The 19097-nt window shown below is 32.4% G+C and overlaps 1 protein-coding gene and 1 non-coding gene across 2 annotated transcripts in view; both read left to right on the forward strand.

Annotated features, from left to right (window-relative positions):
- Nucleotides 1-2983: 2983 nt before the first annotated feature.
- Nucleotides 2984-19097, forward strand: part of Smp_123960 (hypothetical protein) — a gene marked incomplete at its 5' end in the record, with an annotated part of 132128 nt that continues 116014 nt past the window's right edge. The window contains one exon of the mRNA XM_018793141.1: nt 2984-4276. Coding sequence (XP_018647684.1) covers nt 2984-4276 — 1293 coding nt within the window. The remainder of the gene's footprint in view (nt 4277-19097) is intronic.
- Nucleotides 17710-17780, forward strand: Smp_tRNA_01253_Pseudo_TTG.1.1. Its single transcript has one exon. It is a non-coding gene (tRNA).

Genomic DNA, 19097 nt, shown 5'->3' on the forward strand with positions numbered 1-19097 from the left:
TACTAGAAGCTATGTGGTTATTCATCAGATGTTGGTTCTTTTAATCAAAGTTAGTACACTGATCGGTAGATCCTCAACTAATCAACACATTTTATTAAGAGCATATAAAGTCAGATTATTTGAAAGTTACTATTACAATTAAGTCGATTTTTACATTTTACAGTAACAAATATAAACCTGTTTATTTTCATTTTTTTCATACTGGCTACTTCAAATCAGTTATCTATAATGGATAGTTTTCATAGTGGTGAGACTATAATTTCTGGACAACCTTTGAGCGGCGCCAAGGTGAATTTGAGAATGTCCATCCATCTACTAGAGTTAGATGGGGACTGCAAATTGATATCAGAAATTAAAATTAGGATTAACAGTTGAATGTTAGAATTAGGAGTTAGATTCAGGTTTTTCATTAGGAAATGATATAAACTATCATGCAAAAATGCTCTTCGAGCAAATTTATGCGTGAAGTTCACATAAAAACTCAAGACCCGTTACCTTAAATCTGATCGGTTAATTCATAAATTATAGTTACGCCGGTTATTGGAGTACCAGAAGGAACTTCTGGTAAGGCTGTTTTATGAGTTTTCTTTCGATATGTCGGATTCCATAACCAAGTTAATTAGTAACAATCTGGATTTTAAAGGTCAAGTAAACAATATTTAAGCAGAAATAACGCAAATATTACAGCTCTCTGTTGAGATAATAAAATATCTTTAACGATCATTCTGTGTCTGTTTATGTGTAGAGTTGTGTATCGCTTACTGCCGTTATGTTCCAGTTTGTTCGGTTTCCAATAGAAGCATCAGTACAGAACATTTATTAGTGTTTATCAGGAGGTCATGTTATCTACCTCCACAAATAGTAATGAGAGCTTAATTTTCAAGAACGGCAATAACAAATACCATACTTTCTTTTTCTGATTCAACTAGACAGTTTATGTCCCCCTTAATTAGTGTAAAAATATGATATTGCTGATAATGGTATTGAGTAAGAATACTGTTTCTCAAGACAAATTCAATCATTTCAGCTCACTACAATGGATAAATTTAAGGAAACTGGAGCAAAGCTATCAACTGAATATTTTTTAATTTGTAGATTCACAATGCATTCCACAGAAACTAGTCATTTTTCAGTCAACTAATGATATTTATTCCCACATTTCAATTTTAGCCCATAAATAATGTACCTATATTATACTGAAATTACATTCCTTATCAAACATAGTTTTCAAGCTTGTGACATGTTATGTTTATTTTTCATACTTTTCTTGAGGATTTGGAAGCATCATTTGAAAGGTAGAAAAACCAGCACTACTCTTTGTGTATCTATATAATGAGTATATTTTACAACAAATTAGCATGTTGATTTCTCGACCTAGCTAATTATTTCCTGGTCAGTTTCACTATGTTCTAGGAAATTAATAGCTTATCTGATAATGTAATGAATGGGTAGCTTTAAAAATAATTAGAAAAATCTGCTTGCCGATTCCAACACTGTATACTTTATATATATATGCGCGTCTCATCCTATTTGGGACTCGTCAGCTGGATGTACCTGCATCTCAGAGTTGATGTTCACTCTGGAACTCCAACCCAGTACCTTTCGCTTCAAACGCCATCGCGTTATCCACTGAGTCCTGATAGCCACTTGCTTGTGCAATACTAAATGAATTTCATTTTAGATAGTTGTAGATAAATTAATAGACGTCTAAGAACGAATCGTGACAGAAAAAGTCTGTCTTCATAACCTTTCTATGCACAAAAGTTGATTGATTTCTGAGCTCTGTTTCATTATTCATGATGAGTGTATTATTTGTACTCTATTTGTTGGTATAATTGAAGCATCCGGAGATATATCAACTTTAAACGTGGATGAAATTTCAAATATTGAATTTATTATACAACGATAAACACGCATACAAACATGTTAACTTGTATAATTATCTTGTACAATGTAGGTCATTTGAAGCATCTTAAAGATATAGTTTAAAAGATGTAAACGTTACCTGAGTCCATTTAAAGTTCGACAGTAATTGTACTCAGTACTAAGTGTGTGAAAATTTTTGGGTAGGTCATCACGACAACGAAATTTAATATTCCAACCTTCACTTCATGAAATTGGGAATTATGAATAATATTATCTCTGTGTTACTATGGTAAAAATAAGGCATAAGTAAATAATAATCAGAATAGTAATGATAATAATTGAAAACGACGGTTCATTTAAACATTCTTGATTGTTAAATATTCTATCGAGACAGTTATCCACCTCAGACAATGGAAGAAAGGTTGTACAAGATGATGGATCGATTGTAGTTAGACATTAACATCGCTGAATACCGGTTCATCGGTCTAGAAGTTAAGTGTTCGTGCGCGAAACCGTAAGTCCGGGATTCGAGTCCCACGTGAGGGATCGTGGATGTGCACTGCTGGGAAGTCTCATACTAGGACGAAACGGTCGTCTACTGCCTCCAGTTTTCCAATGGTAGTTTAGGCTAGATAGAATCATGAATTCAACTGTGTAAAAGCACTGAATATCACTATTATTCAGTATTTTGAAATACACAAGAAACAGTTAACAATACAGACTACAAAGTAAATCACATCAATGTGGAAAGTTATTTATTTGTCTAATCCAATTGATAATTCAATATGGACCGACCAGTCAATAATAAGTACATACAATTGGTTGTATTATTTTATTTCAGCCCATTGTCTAGTTTACCGTGTCAAATTATGATTGGCTTATAGATTATTGGTTAAATCAAATTTACCAATGTCCAAACGTCCGACTGGTTACTTGACTATTAGTCTGCATGAAAAGTTGAATGGATTTTTTCTTATCTCTACTTATGTCTTATATCCCTTGTACTTTCACAACATGTGAAAGTTAGTAAGAATTTATTCCAGTTATGAAAGCTTATTAATTATTTTCAGTATTATCATCAGATATTAAAGTAACCAATTAACCAAATGACATAGGAATGAAGACAACTGGAATAGATTGTGGAAATAAAACAGATCAAATCAGTGATTGGAATTTGGAATCAAGTTTAAATAATGTAGTCTCACGTGTACCAGGTTCCTTCTGGTGGTATGATATATCGTCGATAGAATCTGATGGAATAATCAAACGATATTATTGGCTTCGAATTCCTGCCCATGAACTCTCTATCAATTTTAATCAAAAACATAATGTTACTGATCCTACAAGCATTCATTCAACTAGATTATTGGCCAGACTATTACTACTTCATTATAATGAATCAATAAATATTTCAGGTGTTCAACTTACTCCACAAAATCAGAATCAGATCATATGTATTGATTGTTATGTACCTCAGAACGGAGGACATTGGAAAGTAATATGGAGTGATTTAGGACGAAACCTTGAATTATCCATAGCACCAGATAGGGAACATTGTGATCTATCAAAAAAATTGATATCAGGAATGCCAATACAGTTAGGGCCTGGTTTACGACTTATTGGTTGGGCATCCGGTCATTCATATTCGTCCAAATCTTGTGATGATACATTACCAGGCTGTGAGACGCACAGCTGGTGCTTTATTATTCCTATAAATATAGAACATTTGTATAACGTGACCGTACTCTTATTATTACCAAAAATCAAGGATGTAAAAATTAGTCCGCCTACGCATCCCTTTCGATCGACAGGATTGGGTGGAAGCATTAATGATATAAACCTATTAAATACCGACAAATGTCAACCTTTCACAACAAAACAATCCAATTTTACACAAATTAAAGAGTCACAACTCAGAAAAAATTCAGACTTTTACAACAACAATAATAATTTTTCTTTCACATCAAGTCTTTTAGGATTTGGATCTAAATTGGCTATTATCACACAGCCGGATAATTATCAAGGGAAATTAGATATGAATCCTATTAATGTCGATTCAATCTGTTCCCTTGATGCATTAGATTATCGTTGTCGTGTTGGTGATAAACGTAAATTCTGTCAATACACATACATTAAAACACAAAGTGGTACTCCAGCCTATAAAAATGGAGCTTTTATTGGTCAATCAAAAAATGAACATCAAGAAACAAATCTAGAATATGACGATCAAAATAAATTGTTTAATGATCAGCCATTTATTTTAGATCACATCAAAGAAATGAATTTGGATGGAACACATTTTGTATCATGCATGAAACACAATGTGACCATAAACTGTGATTCTTCCGTAGTAACCAAGGCTAAAAATGAAAATGAATTTAATTCAAAATGTTATGCTGAAATATATCCAGTAAGTTTCTATCATTGATTTATCGACTGAAAATTTATTTTGTATTTTTGGAAAGAAGTTTATTTTTCATTATGAATTGATACTATTAAATTGTAACCCGATAAATGGATAGCATCTTGTTAGACGACTAAAGCTTAAACGGTTTATCTTTGAATATAAATTGGATATTGGTCGGGAATCACTAAGTAGCTTACATGGTATACTGACAAATCATTCAGATTTAAGACGGAAACTATTGAAGTTTTGTGAGAAATTAAAAACGCGATGGAAGATAGCTTATATCTTACTAAGAGCTAGATGCAAATAGCCTAATATTCAGTTCTTGAGATGCTTAAAATTAAAAAAACATATCTGATTTATAATCATACAGTTAATATGACTTGATGTTAAAGTTAAATCAAAAAGAACACCTTCTCCTGATATAGAATGTTTCTGAAACTGTAACTGCTCATTTAGAATACTTGATGTGATTGAAAATATAATCAGGGATGCTTTTGAGGTCTTTTAAGTTCTTCCATGCATTATGATTTAACTAGTACTGAAAAATTATTCCTTTATTAATGGTATTATGCAATCGGGGGCTACTGTTTCCACGACTGAATAGGGAGTGTAGATGTGTCTTCAAAAATGTGATTATAATCATCAGGTTTTAGTTCATACAAGTCATCTAGTTGACGCTATAACTGGTGTTCGTACTAATAACGTTGAACCAGGGTTAAATAACTATCTTCTTTTTTTTTTTATAAAAGCTTTAAAGTTAAAACGATCTTCAGTCGTATGAATTTAGTTCTTTTATCGAACCTACTTTGATTTTAATATCGATAAACCCATAGTGAACCTCAGTAATATGATCATTTATGCCGAACGTATAGTTTCTAACTTATTAGATTTTATATAATAAATTATTCATATATTCCGTCTGCATTCTGATTAGCTAATGATTGACCCAAGGCCCCTAAAATGGTATCGTTTCACTATTTAAAACTATTAAAACAAGACAAGTGTCTAGTATTTTCCAGTTTTCAATGATACTTCAAGTGGCAGTAATCAGTGGTAAAAATTGACTGTAAGAAAGAAAAAAATTATTTAGGTAACGTCTCATTAAGTTTCTATCTTTCTAGTTGTTTCTGATAATTTACATAACACTCCTAGTAGATCATTTACTAAGCAGGTATTTTATGCAGTCGAGACTCAAAGATAGTGTTTCGTGTGAAGGCTAATCACACTACCCGGCTGCCTAAACTGAAATAAACGAAACATGGTTCGAAGAGATGACTTTTTAGTTGAAAGGTGGATACTTTAAAGACTAAGCCACAATTTTATTTACTTTAGTAACAAACAGTGAGTTTTCATAGTTGAAAGCGTGAGTCAATTGAAGCTAGACCACCATGGAAAACGTGGAAGCACTGGACAGTCGTTTCGTCCTATTATGGGACTCCTCAGCAGTGCGCATCCATGGTGGTCTAGCTTCAATTGACTCACGCTTTCAACTATGAAAATACTTAATCTTCACAAAACCCCTTCTGATAATTAAACAGTAAGTTCCTAATTAGAACTGCTATTACATGTTATCTTTAAGTTTAGATATTTTGTAATATATCTGTTAGTTTGAACATGCTCAAGCCTAGTATGTATTAACACTTGGAGTGAGCTGAAGAATGAAATAATAAGATCGAAGGTGATTCACAATGATCAACAGTAAGACTAAGTTCACTCCAAATAAAGTTATTGATTATTGAATTAAGTTGTGTACATTATACTCTATTGGTTGGATACACTAAATGATAAGATTAATTAGGAATTCAGACTATCGATCTGCACTTGTTTATATTTTGTAAATTTTAGTTTGGAATTGTCTATATTTGATCAGATTTTCTGTTACTTTATTAATTCGGTTGTAATGGAGAGTTGTAGAGTATAAGCTATCTCCATTAAAGTAATTTAAACATTCGCTACTTATGAAAAAGTGGTTTGTTTCCCCTAGTTCTACTTTCTCTGGTCATTTTTTCTGTTATGTTCCGATAATAATAGTGAATGATAACTTTGGGATCCATTTATGGACCAATATTATACATATAATTTTCATCAGTATATGCTTATGCAACTGGTGATCCGTTACAACCAGGCAGCTCAACTAATTTCATCTGTTATGGAATCTGTTTTTCATTAATTAACTTTTCAAATTGACTTATATACAACCAGTTGTTTCGTGTGTACCATCACCTTCGTATGATCTATGGTAGAGTACATAATGAATATTGATTATTCAAATTGAGTGAATGACATTTCTAGATTGTATCTAACGAGAGAAAAATGTGTTATGGAATGTTGACAAAAGGATGAAGCGAAAGATACAAGTCTCTAACAGTAAAAAAATGTGAAATGTACATTAACTTCAATCATTTTATTGACAAAACTAATTTTATTTAATTATAGAAACTTTAATCAACAATTGTACGTTATTATTATCATTATCTGTGTGGGGTTTTGGAGTCTATTAAATGTTATTGAAATTACTTGTAAGTAGCTTCAAGTGAAAATTTCTTGAGTTGTAGTAGGAATTCGTATCTATTAAAGTTCAACGATGTTGGGTGTGAGTCAATCATTTACCGCAGGCAATGGGAGATAGTTGTACAGTATATCGAGATTAAGTGTTTGAACAAGACCAATGGTCCTGGGTTCTACCCCTGGTGACGGGGTCATGGGTGCTCACTATTGGGGAGTCTCATATTACGACAAAACAGCTACCTGGAGCTTCCAGATTTTCAGTGGTATTCTAACTTAGATCGGTTTGTGATCTCAACAAAATAATGCATTTTTTTTCTTAGTTTTTAAGACTATCAGAAACTTATTTATAAATTTGATAATGACTGAATGATAGTTAAAATGTTTGATTTAAATCAGATAGTTAGTTTTTGTATTATTTGAAAGACGAATTAAACACTGTTCTAACTGTTAAGTCATTGTTCAATCCACTAATGAATCATGATAACCATTTGTAATGATTGTTAGGGCATGTAATTTCTCAATATTGATTTTTTTTATTCAGATTGGTATGTGGACGAATAGGTGTTGCCCAACAACAAAGAGCTCATATACCTAAGAATACCTTTTATTTAACCCTAGAAACTATTGATACGGCGGAACTATAAACATGGAATGACAAAGTAGTATGCTGCATCGTTAACTATGGTCAGTTGAAAAACTGATCATCATAACCAACGAGATCTAAATTTTAATTTATTTGACATTGGTATTAACTATATTTTATCGATCCTCTCATTTTTTTTTCTATCCAGTGTAATGAATACCATTTTAGGACATGAGACTGATCTTGTGGTGTTTACTAATAATCAAGTTAATTCATTTCTTATAGTAGTGTGTAGAAAACATGTATGAAAATAAACACGTAAGATACCCTAAAGAGTTGTTAATTGTCAAATTGTAATAACAGAGTATACTGAAAGAATGAAGAATCTTTATGCAAATTCCACATGATCATAGAAAGGGCGTTTAGAAAAGAAAGAATCATTCTGTTGTTATGATCTAACAATTGATTGATGAGAGTGTTGTTTTCTTGTACTCATCATTTGTGTTATGTAAAAGTTAATTTTCTTACTTTCTGATAAGACTCAAATGTCCAGTTGTTCATACTAATACAAGGGTGTATTTAACGAGATTATTGAAAATTTAACAACCATTAAACAACGGAACTTCAACAATATACTTGTGTATGGTTGTTTAAAGCAGAAAGATGAAATTGTGACAAACGGTGATTGTCACATACATTTTAAATAATAATAATGAAATAATGAATTCGGGTTCGTTAATCAATAAAAAGAGCGTTCAAAGGCAAAGTATATCAATGATACACCAATTACAATCCGATTCTATACTCAGAGGTCAAAGTTTGAAATGATAGTGACTAATAAATAATGTTACGATTTTTCGTATTAGTCACTACAAGTCGGTGTCAAAAAATCTACCAAAACCTAGTGAATTAAATGGTATTAACTAATAAAAGACCATGTTTTGAATATTAATATAAAATTATCCATCAATTTCTCAATCATTAATCGCTGTAGGGTATCCAGCATATTCAGGGATTTCCAAGTCTACTTAGCTGATGAGTTCTGGAGTGTAATTTTCACCGGAGATTTCGGTGAGACTATAATTTATGGATGACCTTTGAACAACACTAAAATGACATTGGAATGTCCACCTACTTACTAGGGTTAAATGAGGGTTATAGATTAGTGTGAGGAATTAGGATTAGGATTTACTGTTGAACGTTAGGGTTAAGAATTATATTTAGGGTTTCCATCACGAATTGACATCAGCTATAATGCCAAAATGATATTTAACCAAATGGGTGAATGGATTTCGTGCCAAAATTCAAGACCTGATATCTTAAATATGATTGGTTCGTCTATAAATTATTTCAAGTATTTGAAGGTATTCAAATCTGTTTACTATAGACAATTTAGTATGGCTCATCCTAACATACCGGATGAAAAACATAAATTTAACGAATGTTAGATCTGAAAAGGAAATCTCTAGCGAAAATTAAACCCCAGTATGCAGCACTCAGCTACGAGCTGAAAGGAAAAGTGACCAAAATTACTGGATACCGCACAATTATTGAGTATTAAACAAGGGATGGGTAAACACATAGATATTCTTTCCTGCTCAAACAGATTTATTTTCAAACGAAGTTATAAGTAAGGATCATTGAATTCTTATTCAGTGATTGATTAGTATTAAGGGTCATAAGTACCCACTATTAACCAACCATATAAGAGATCAGAGGGACCTGTTGACTATCCATTAGACCGCAGCGATTTTCTGGTTGATGTTAAAAGATAATACTTGTTAAAAACCTCCTTTAAATTTGTCACCAAATATAATTATCACTCCTTTTCTTTTCTTGCAAAATGTTTTTATCAACGAAATAAACCCGAGGATTCAATCTCTACTTTTGTTATAATCATAGTGATAGGTTAAATTTAATAATCAGTGAGACAGAATTTACTTTCATATTTCCATAACCAAAGCAAGAATACATAACTGATATTCGTGTATCTAATTCTGATATTATTTGTCAGTCGTTTTCGCTTCATCATTAGTACTGACTTTCAGTTTATATTTTTTGTGAAAACTGCGGATTTTACATTGCGTAAACCACGAACTAATCTTAGCTAAACTACTATTGAAAACCATTAGGCACTAGATTACCGTATCATCCTAGCATAGGACTTCCCGACAGTGGGTATCCACGACCCTATCACCAGGGATAGAATTCAGGAACTTCGATATTGTACTCGGACGCTTAATTTCTAGACCATAGATGTATTAATTGGACTTCAATCACTTCACGATATTACGTGATTAGCATAACTTCCCTGCAGTAGATAATGATCTCACACCCAACTATAGTTCAACTCGACTGGTTGCCGCTTCTCACTAGAACTCCAGGAGAAGCATTTTGAAGCTGATCACTAATGAACATATGATTATCATTAGTATTCATACTATTATAATATTTACAGTAATTTCTACTTAGTAACCACTTGAAGTAAATCATCGTAACATTGAATCATCATATCTGAGAAGATAATTCAAGCTTTATTCCTATGACTTTGAAATTGTAATTCATCAATTCAGGGTGGTATAGATATCCGTGATTTTCTAAGCTCATCTGCCTCGTAATACTAAATATATCCAATATCTAATATTTTTCTGTTCATTTAGTGAGTGAATGACACATTAAAGGCATAACTTTCACTGAGGATCTCAATTTAAGCTCTAACTTTTATCTTATTTGCTTCTCTTCATCCAGTAAGTTGTCATGCGCTACAGTTTTGTGTTCATAGAAAACATATACAGATAGTTTTAGATGACTGAAACGTAATCCTCAATAAGAATTATACTCTTATATACATCATTGAACAATTAAGTGAACGAAAATATCATAGGGTATTCTAGATATTGCCCTTTTTATTCAATATTGAACAATGATGATTATCCTTACCCATTAATTCTACGTCTTATGTTGTTCAATGACGAGAATTCCCCTTTTAAATCAGTCGAATTCATCAAACTGTCTAAATAATTGGGGTTTTCTGTGGAGATTTTAAGTAATTTTTATATACATATATAGTTGAAATCATGAGTCAATTGAAGCTAGACCACCGTGGAAAACCTGGAAGCACTGGACGTCTAAATAAATGGCCAAAGTTTACCTTACATAAATTTTAAATTATGAAATTGTCGGATTAACATATATCTATATTTCATCTATTAAAACAGCTAAAAAAAAGGTTCATTGGAATTAATTGTAAACATATTAAGCAAATATTTTAACTGTATACATAAGAGCGAGCCAAATATTATTATCGTAACAAACATAGACAATCACGTGAATAAATAACACAATCATACTACAAATAGTATATCCATGAATAAAATGTATACGTATAAAGTACTTAAATGTGGAATCATATAGGTGTCTTATTCCATCAGTTAGACAAATACAACGAATTCACGTACTATGAAATTAAATAATGATAATCATAGATCAGCTGATTGTTTTAATAATATCAAATGAAGAAGAATTCTATTTCTTTATTCTATTTTTCAAACGGTTATGGTATAATGCTATTATACTTACTTAATAGATCAAACACCTTGGATCCTATTGACTTAAAGATGGTATTATTCATTGAAGTGATTATTTTATTTGCTTTATATATATTATTGTGTTCATCAATAGTCTATAGAAAGTCAACAGGATTATTATAAGCTTACAGAACCGAATATTATCTTTCTAGGTGAATGGAAAATACTAAAATCTCCACAAAACCCTTTCTGATTATAATCATTTGCTCACTAGTGACTGACTTCAAGATACATGTCCTGGAGTTCTAGTGAGAAGCAGTGACCAGTGGAGTTCAACCACGTCTGTTGTGAGATAACAACTCACTGAAGACATTGATGAATGGTTGCTCGATTTCGTGGATTGGTTGAGGTTAGACATTAACACCATTGGATGCCGACCAGCTCAGTGGTCTATCGGTTATGTGCTCTGGCGTGAGACTGGTAGATCCTAGGTTGGAATCTCGAAAGGCGGAATCGTGGATGTGCACTGCTGAAGAGTCCCATAATAGGACGAAACGGCCGTCAAGCAGTGCTTCCAGGTTTTCCATGGTAGTCTAGCTTCAGTTGACTCATGATTTCAACTATGAAAATCCTGAAATCTCCACAAAACCCCTTCTGAATGCAGATAAATTAACCTTTTATGTAACAGGTTTCAGAAGCATAACGTCGTTTCTAACGTTTTCTTTTTCATATATATACATGAACATGGAATTTCCCAGTCGCCATCTACCTCTGCAGGCCGTTCTGGCTGTTTTATAAGCATCTTGAAAGAACATTTCAGTTGTGCAAAACAATAGGTGGTATCAGCCTTTGTAGTCGTTGACCGTTAACCTGAGTTGTATGCGGGAAGTTTCAAACTGCCTGCTACAAAGGTACTAACGTATTTATTCTTTTTCTTCCCTAAATCTCGAATTCCAAGGTTATTTTATATTTCTTGCTACTGGATTTCACTCCTACTTTCTGAATAATATTATTCGTGATTAGCTTTCACTGTCATTGTAAGCATTATTATTACTCCGATTCAAAGTTAGATTTGGTTAATTTCTCCTCACTTTGTTAATATAAAGAATAGCAAGTTGATCCAATTCATATTAATGTCATGCCTTCCTTCGTTTATTACTGAGCTGCTGACTGAATTAGTTAAAGTTATATTTACCAAAAAAGTGATATACTTGCTTTGTAGCTTGATAGACATAGTTTAAAACTCACATATCATGATTGTATACAAACAAACAGTTTCTAGCTGAAAGTACTCATTAGTTTTTCAGAAATCTCCAGCCGAAAATACAACTTTCGGATGCATTGTACCTTGATATCACTGATTATACGGATGGAATAATTCCTTTCTACTTCATTCGGGACTTATAATACCCTTCATATATTCGCTTTTTCAGTGAAAAAAGGCAATTGTATAATACTGGGATCTATCTGTCCATCAAAACTCCCTGGTTGGGGTCCTAGTGATGATACAGTCCACTGGCTTAAAACGTAATCAAATAGAGTATATAAAAAACGGTTTCTTGGATTTATTTTTAACTGAATCGTATGTATCATTCGATACTATTACTGTTCATTTATTTACTGTTTATATTAACCTCCTCTCTATAATTTCTTCACAAATTTTCACTTCAGTTCTATGGTTCATTGATTTTCTTTTGTGCTCTATTCTACCAGTATTGATATGCTTAATTAAATGAATCACTATTATTGAAACTTTAAAACAGTTTTGTGTAAATCGTTTTACCCCTCAATTAGAGTTAATTAATTCATTCATTAAAATAGCAGCTTTCTTCTTTTCATATGAATAAAAATAAACATACACGAAATGATATAAATAGTTTTCTTTTTTTTTTAAATTTTCGACAAACCAAGGTAGATATTGGCACAAGTTTCACTGAATCAAATTCAAATTTATCAGAGTTAAAACGGTAATCTTTATAATCCATCTATTTGATTGGAGACAGACATGTATTTTTTGGGTCCAAGTTACAAAGTTAATTAAGAATTACATTAAATTGGAAGTTTTTATATGTATTAAAAGTTTTACACAGAAATGAGCCTAACACTACCATCACTTCATTATGCTACTACACTATTGATCAATTAGTTTACCGAGGAATAATAGTAACCTTTTGGTTAATGTCTATAAGTTCAAGTTTAACAAGATTATATTCATATGTCTCCATTAGAATATTGGCTTTTCTTCATGCTTTAAAACATATATCCATACAAAAAAGGGATGATTAAACGTAGATATTGACATACATAGTCAATCATTAATAGGTTTAGTAAGTCTTATCACCACCTTCATTGAGAAACAGGATTTATTCAAGGCAGTTTACACTACATATTGATTTATGTTGGGGAATCAATGCAAACCAAAAAAAGTGAACAAGCATTTTGTGTTAGATTAGAACTCTTTAAGATCATATACTTTAACAGGCCACTCCAATTGTGATATCAGTTTATAGTGATGAACAGTTTATCCCCAATATATTCTTAAAGTCAGAAGGGGTTTTGTGGAGATTTCAGGATTTTCATAGTTGAAATCATGAGTCAATTGAAGCTAGACTACCATGGAAAACCTGGAAGCACTGCTTGACGGCCGTTTCGTCCTATTATGGGACTCTTCAGCAGTGCGCATCCACGATTCCGCCTTTCGAGATTCCAACCCAGGATCTACCAGTCTCACGCCAGAGCACATAACCGATAGACCACTGAGCTGGTCGGCATCCAATGGTGTTAATGTCTAACTTCAACGAAGTGTTTCCACATACACACACAATAATACACACAAAAGAGCACTATGCAATTTATGAAATAATCACTTTATCGATCATGTCTACTACGTAAGGTTCCATGGATGTTCTAACTAATTTGATTTTATTTCGGCATTTATCAAAACTAATTTGTCAATTATATCTAAATAAATGAAATTCTAATAAATTTATTACAATTGAACCTGTGATCATTAATTGTTTAATTTGATAAATCATGCTAAATCGATTCCTTTCATCTTCTGAATATGATACAAGGAAATTGTCTATGGTAACCTACTCCATTTGATAAACTTTTCCAATATACATATATATACTTCGTAAAGTACAATGTTATATCTATAAGCGCATTTGTTAGTAGTATGTATGTGTGTATTCATGTGTGCACTATATATATGTGTACACAAAAAATATGTGTACATATTTGGATAATGTAAGGTGTTTATAACGTAAAACACCTATTTACAGCATTCATTATAATCTCAGTAGGAGAGGTCTATTGTTTATTTGTGTTTTTCTTTTTTTGAGCCATTTTAAAATTAATTCAATCAAATTATTTTGTAATAATGATGATTTTTCTTAAAGGGTCTGTGACATTCAGTTATGAATGACAAAACGTGTTTTACTATTCATTCACAAAATCTGATCAGTTTTTTTGTTTTTAGAACATATTGTGTCATCTAAGTAAAATATAATAAGCAGAGTTTAATGGAAGTATTATTAATCAGTAGTATTATAAATAGTAGTAGTCATAGTAGTTATAGAGATCGTCATTATCATCTTTTAAGTATTACTTATGGACATACATGAATGAACTCCAGAAATAATCGAGAAATTAAGTACCTGAGAAAAAAATGACAATGTAAAATAAAACATTTTTCATCAGTTTTACATAAAACATATTTACTATGATACAATAAAGAACATGATTACTGGTATTGATTTCTGGTTGTTACTATTAATATTGACGCTGTTGTTAGTTTATTGTCATGGTGATGTGAAGTATTATTATTATCAAACATTTTACTGGTTTTTTTTGTAACTGATTTAGTAACTTGTTTAAACAAGATTTCATTGAATAGAGAAAGAATAACTTTCTCAGGCCGGGATATTCATTGAGGTCAAGTATAATCAATCAGTAGTATGTATGAGGACAACATGTATTTACTACAGTATATACAATGAATTGTGAAATAAATCAACTTTGTTAACATTATCATTTGGCTAGTTTCATTACGATTAAAACTCTCACACTATTCATTACTATTATCATTATTATTAGATGTAACTATGTGGTCTTCATCCTATGAAAGATTCGTCAAGTATATAGTTTTTACACTTAAGATTACAATGTTCATTTTCTATACAACTAATGTTAAATATCTATAGTTGTTACACAATTATTGATTTATTGAATATAAGCGATCAGTATTTACTAAGTTATGGATCGATAATAACAATGAAAATAATAAGAGTAGTAATAATGCTTCGTTAACTGAATACTACATGTTTATGACAATATGGAATCCTCAGCATGAAATATTTCAACAGTGTTTCTCATATATATATATATATATATATATATATTCACTGTTGAAAGCGTGAGTAAATTGAAGCTAGACCACTGTGGAAAACCTGGAAGCACTGGACGGCCGTTTCGTCCTATTATGGGACTCCTCAGCAGTGCGCATCCACGATCCCGCACTCGCGAGATTCAAACCCAGGATCTACCAGTCTCGCGCCAGAGCACTCAACCTATAGACCACTGAGCCGGGATCCGATGGTGTTCATGTCTAAATCCAACCAAGTTGAGCGACCGTTCACCAATTGTCTTCAGTGAATTGATATATATATATATATATATATATAATATCAAGATAGAATATTTGAGTAAACAATTACTTCCGATCACTTCCTCTTCAAACTCTACTGTTATCAATCCTTAATGATTGTATAGTATTAAATAAAATATTCAAGTATTTCTGTATTAGCTAACAGTGGAATCTAAGACTCATGTTTCATCTTATTTGATATTTGTCAACCGGTTTTATCTCTTCTCTAGTGTTGATGTTTACACTGTGACTGAACAATTGAAGTCCTTAATATCTACAGTAGGAAGATTCTAACCCTTACAAATGAAAAACACCAATATAAATTCTGGTTGAAGTAATAAATAAATAGCACTATATCAGAGTAAATAAAATTTAAAAGAAAAAACAGTAAACCAAATATAGCTTCAACTGTGTAGATTTTGAATAGGTTACTCAATATGACATTCTGCTCAAATAGTATACGTGATAAATACGATACTGTAAAGCTTTTGTACTTTCATTAGTATAGAGCTGTGGAGATTTTCGAATTTTATTAAGATCACGAACCTATCTAAGTTAGACCATAATTAGAAATCTGGAAGCCTAAACATCTGTTTCGTCCTATTATGGGACTTCTCAACAATGAGTATCCACGACCCCATGTCCGTGAATCGAAACGAGGAACTTCGACCTCACTCGAACGCCTAATCTCTAAACTAATGAGCCAAGATCCTATGGTTTGTAAATCTAAATTCAACCAATCCATAATATTGCTCGACCATGTACCATAGTCTTCCCTGGGTACCTTCCTAATGCCTGATACAGAGTGAACTCCACTGACCACAGCTTTTCACCAGCACTCCTGAAATAGGGTTGTAGAGATTGTTAAATTCTATCGTACTTTTTAATGTATACTTTAATTCTAATTTACCTGTGTCGCGTTACGTTGGAAGATGCACCAGAGGAAAGATATGAATAAAGTGGACGGTTTTTACCTGATAGAATAACATATCTTGGCTGTTTGAATGATTTTAAACGTCTATCCACAACTATATCGATAATAACATCAAGAGGTTCACCGTTCCCTATCTACCTTAAATACTTCATGCAACACAGTGAAATCTTACGGAAAAACTCAAAGACAATATTAGCCGGGAAGAATGTAGGTTAATAGGTAATATACGGGAGTTTACAAGTAAAAGTAAGTGTTGGGTAATGCCGAAAATACGTATCTTCTTGATGTGGTAAATTATACGAAAAACCCATCGTGGTAAAATCAAGAAAGGCTAAAAGGTATGACTAACACCAACATTACACTTGAAATGATTTTATCATGAAGTCTTTGATAAAACAAAAGTCAGGTGACTCAACCAAAATGGTTACGTTATTTTCATGTTTTAGGCTGAAGTAAATTGTTTAGTACGTAAAAGAATTGGGTGTAAAACCCATGAAAATAGAATTTTGTTAAATATGCCTCAAGAACTGATTCATTTCAAAGCAATTATAAGTGGGAGAAACTGATATACATAGAATAGAATCATCCTGATATCTAACATAAGTGCTTTTAGTAGAAAATAAAAGATCGTTCAAAAAAGGAGAAAAAGAAAGATTTGAAGTACAGTTTTTTGTTGTACATCAGCTTAAGTTAGTAAAAAAGTAAATTAATTTCCTTCAAGTACAGTATCCTCTTATCTTATAGAGAAGTAAAAAAAACAGTCAGTTGGTTATCCACCTCCCAGTCTTAATGTTGACAAAATTGCTGAATAACAGTGGTCACGCAAAACAATAAAAAGGACAAAAATATAGTTCAGAAATGAGTAGAATTTTTTTCCAAAAAATTGGTGTAGTGGACATTTCTGAGTGTTCTTCACTTGATTTTACTGTCAAATATATCAGGAAAACTCCCACAGTGGTTATGGATATCAAAGTGGAGAAATTAAAAACTTTTGAATATTTAAATTCATTTGGTATTGCTTGTTTGAATCTTCCCACTGATGTTTAGGGCTGCAATTGATCAGTCTCTCATTGGCATATGTGCATACTGTGCGTATTGCCTCGATATAGGCTTAATTCACAAGTATTATAAGCAAAGAAGGATAGTGGCTAGCAGTGGAATTCAGGACACGCGTTTCGTCCTATTTGGGACTCTTCAGCCTTCACCTCATCGCACAAGCAAGTGGCTATCAAGACTCAGTTGCTAAGTGGATAACGCGATGGCGTTTGAAGCGAACGGTACTAGGTTCGAATCTCAGACTGAACACTAACTCTGAGATGCAGGTACATTCAGCTGACGAGTTCCAAATAAGACGAAACGTGCGTCATAGATTCTACTGCTAGACACTACCCATCTTTGCTTATAAATTTTGGATATTTGTTCATTTATTTGTTTACAGATTAACAAATAACAATAAATGCGTTATCTGAGTCGTAGTAAATATGAAAAAAACAGTTAGGAATTCTATTTTCTGACTTGTTGAATCAGTAAGTCATGAAATGACTTGGCGTAAACGTTTATCTATTCGAATTGCCACGCTTCACATTAATATGTCAAGGAAAATTCTACTCACTATGCGATTTGATTTCGTGTTGTTCATGATTAACGTTAGAGAACTTACTGCTGAATTATTCAGTTTCAACCAGTCCGTTAGAGATTTTGTTAATAAATTTGTTAGTGGGTAGTGATCTTTAATCTAGGCAAAAATGTAGTGACTGTAGAATACAATTTATTCACAATTATAAATTCAGAATATGATATTAAAATACACTACATTCGGTGCTGTTATTTTATTAATGTGGATCTCTAATTAACGCTAAAGGATAAAATAATAACACCCTCACCGAAGTCTAGTTCTAAGTGATTTATAAGTAGTTTATGAAAAATCTACGACTTAAAAGATCAAAAACATGAATGTAATTCATCAAGTCTGTGTGACATGCACAAAACTGACCTCAGTGAGTCAATTACAGTCATTAACTATTTTTCAACTTTGGATAAAATCTCATTTTTCAATCTCACCTGTTCATTTCGAACTATATCTAACACTCACTTAGTATTGTTTGTTTGAATCTCCCCATTGATGTTTAGGACTGCAACTGGTCAGTCTCTTATTGGCTTATTGCCTTAATTTACAAGCATTATAAGCAAAGATGGATAGCGGCTAGCAGTGGAATCCAGGACGCGCGTTTCGTCCTATTTGGGGTTGACCAGTTACAGTCCTAAGCATCAATGGAAAAATTCAAACAAACAATACAAAGTGAATTTAAACTTCACCCCCTTGCACAAGCAGGTGGCTATCAGGACTCAGTAGCTAAGTGGATAACGCGATGGCGTTTGGAGCGAACAGTACTGAGTTCGAGTCCCAGGGATGCAGGTACATCCAGCTGACGAGTTCCAAATAGGACGAAACGCGCGTCCTGGATTCCACTGCTAGCCACTATCCATCTTTGCTTATATCTAACACTGTTTGAATTTCCATTACAGTTTCAATCAATAACTCATCTTTATTTATTCACATCTTCCAAATTTCCTCTCTCTGGATATGTTTACTTAAAATTTGAATCATTACATTTTCATTC

This window comes from Schistosoma mansoni, chromosome 1 (genome assembly GCF_000237925.1).
Source record: "Schistosoma mansoni strain Puerto Rico chromosome 1, complete genome".
Taxonomy (NCBI): Eukaryota; Metazoa; Platyhelminthes; class Trematoda; order Strigeidida; family Schistosomatidae; genus Schistosoma; species Schistosoma mansoni.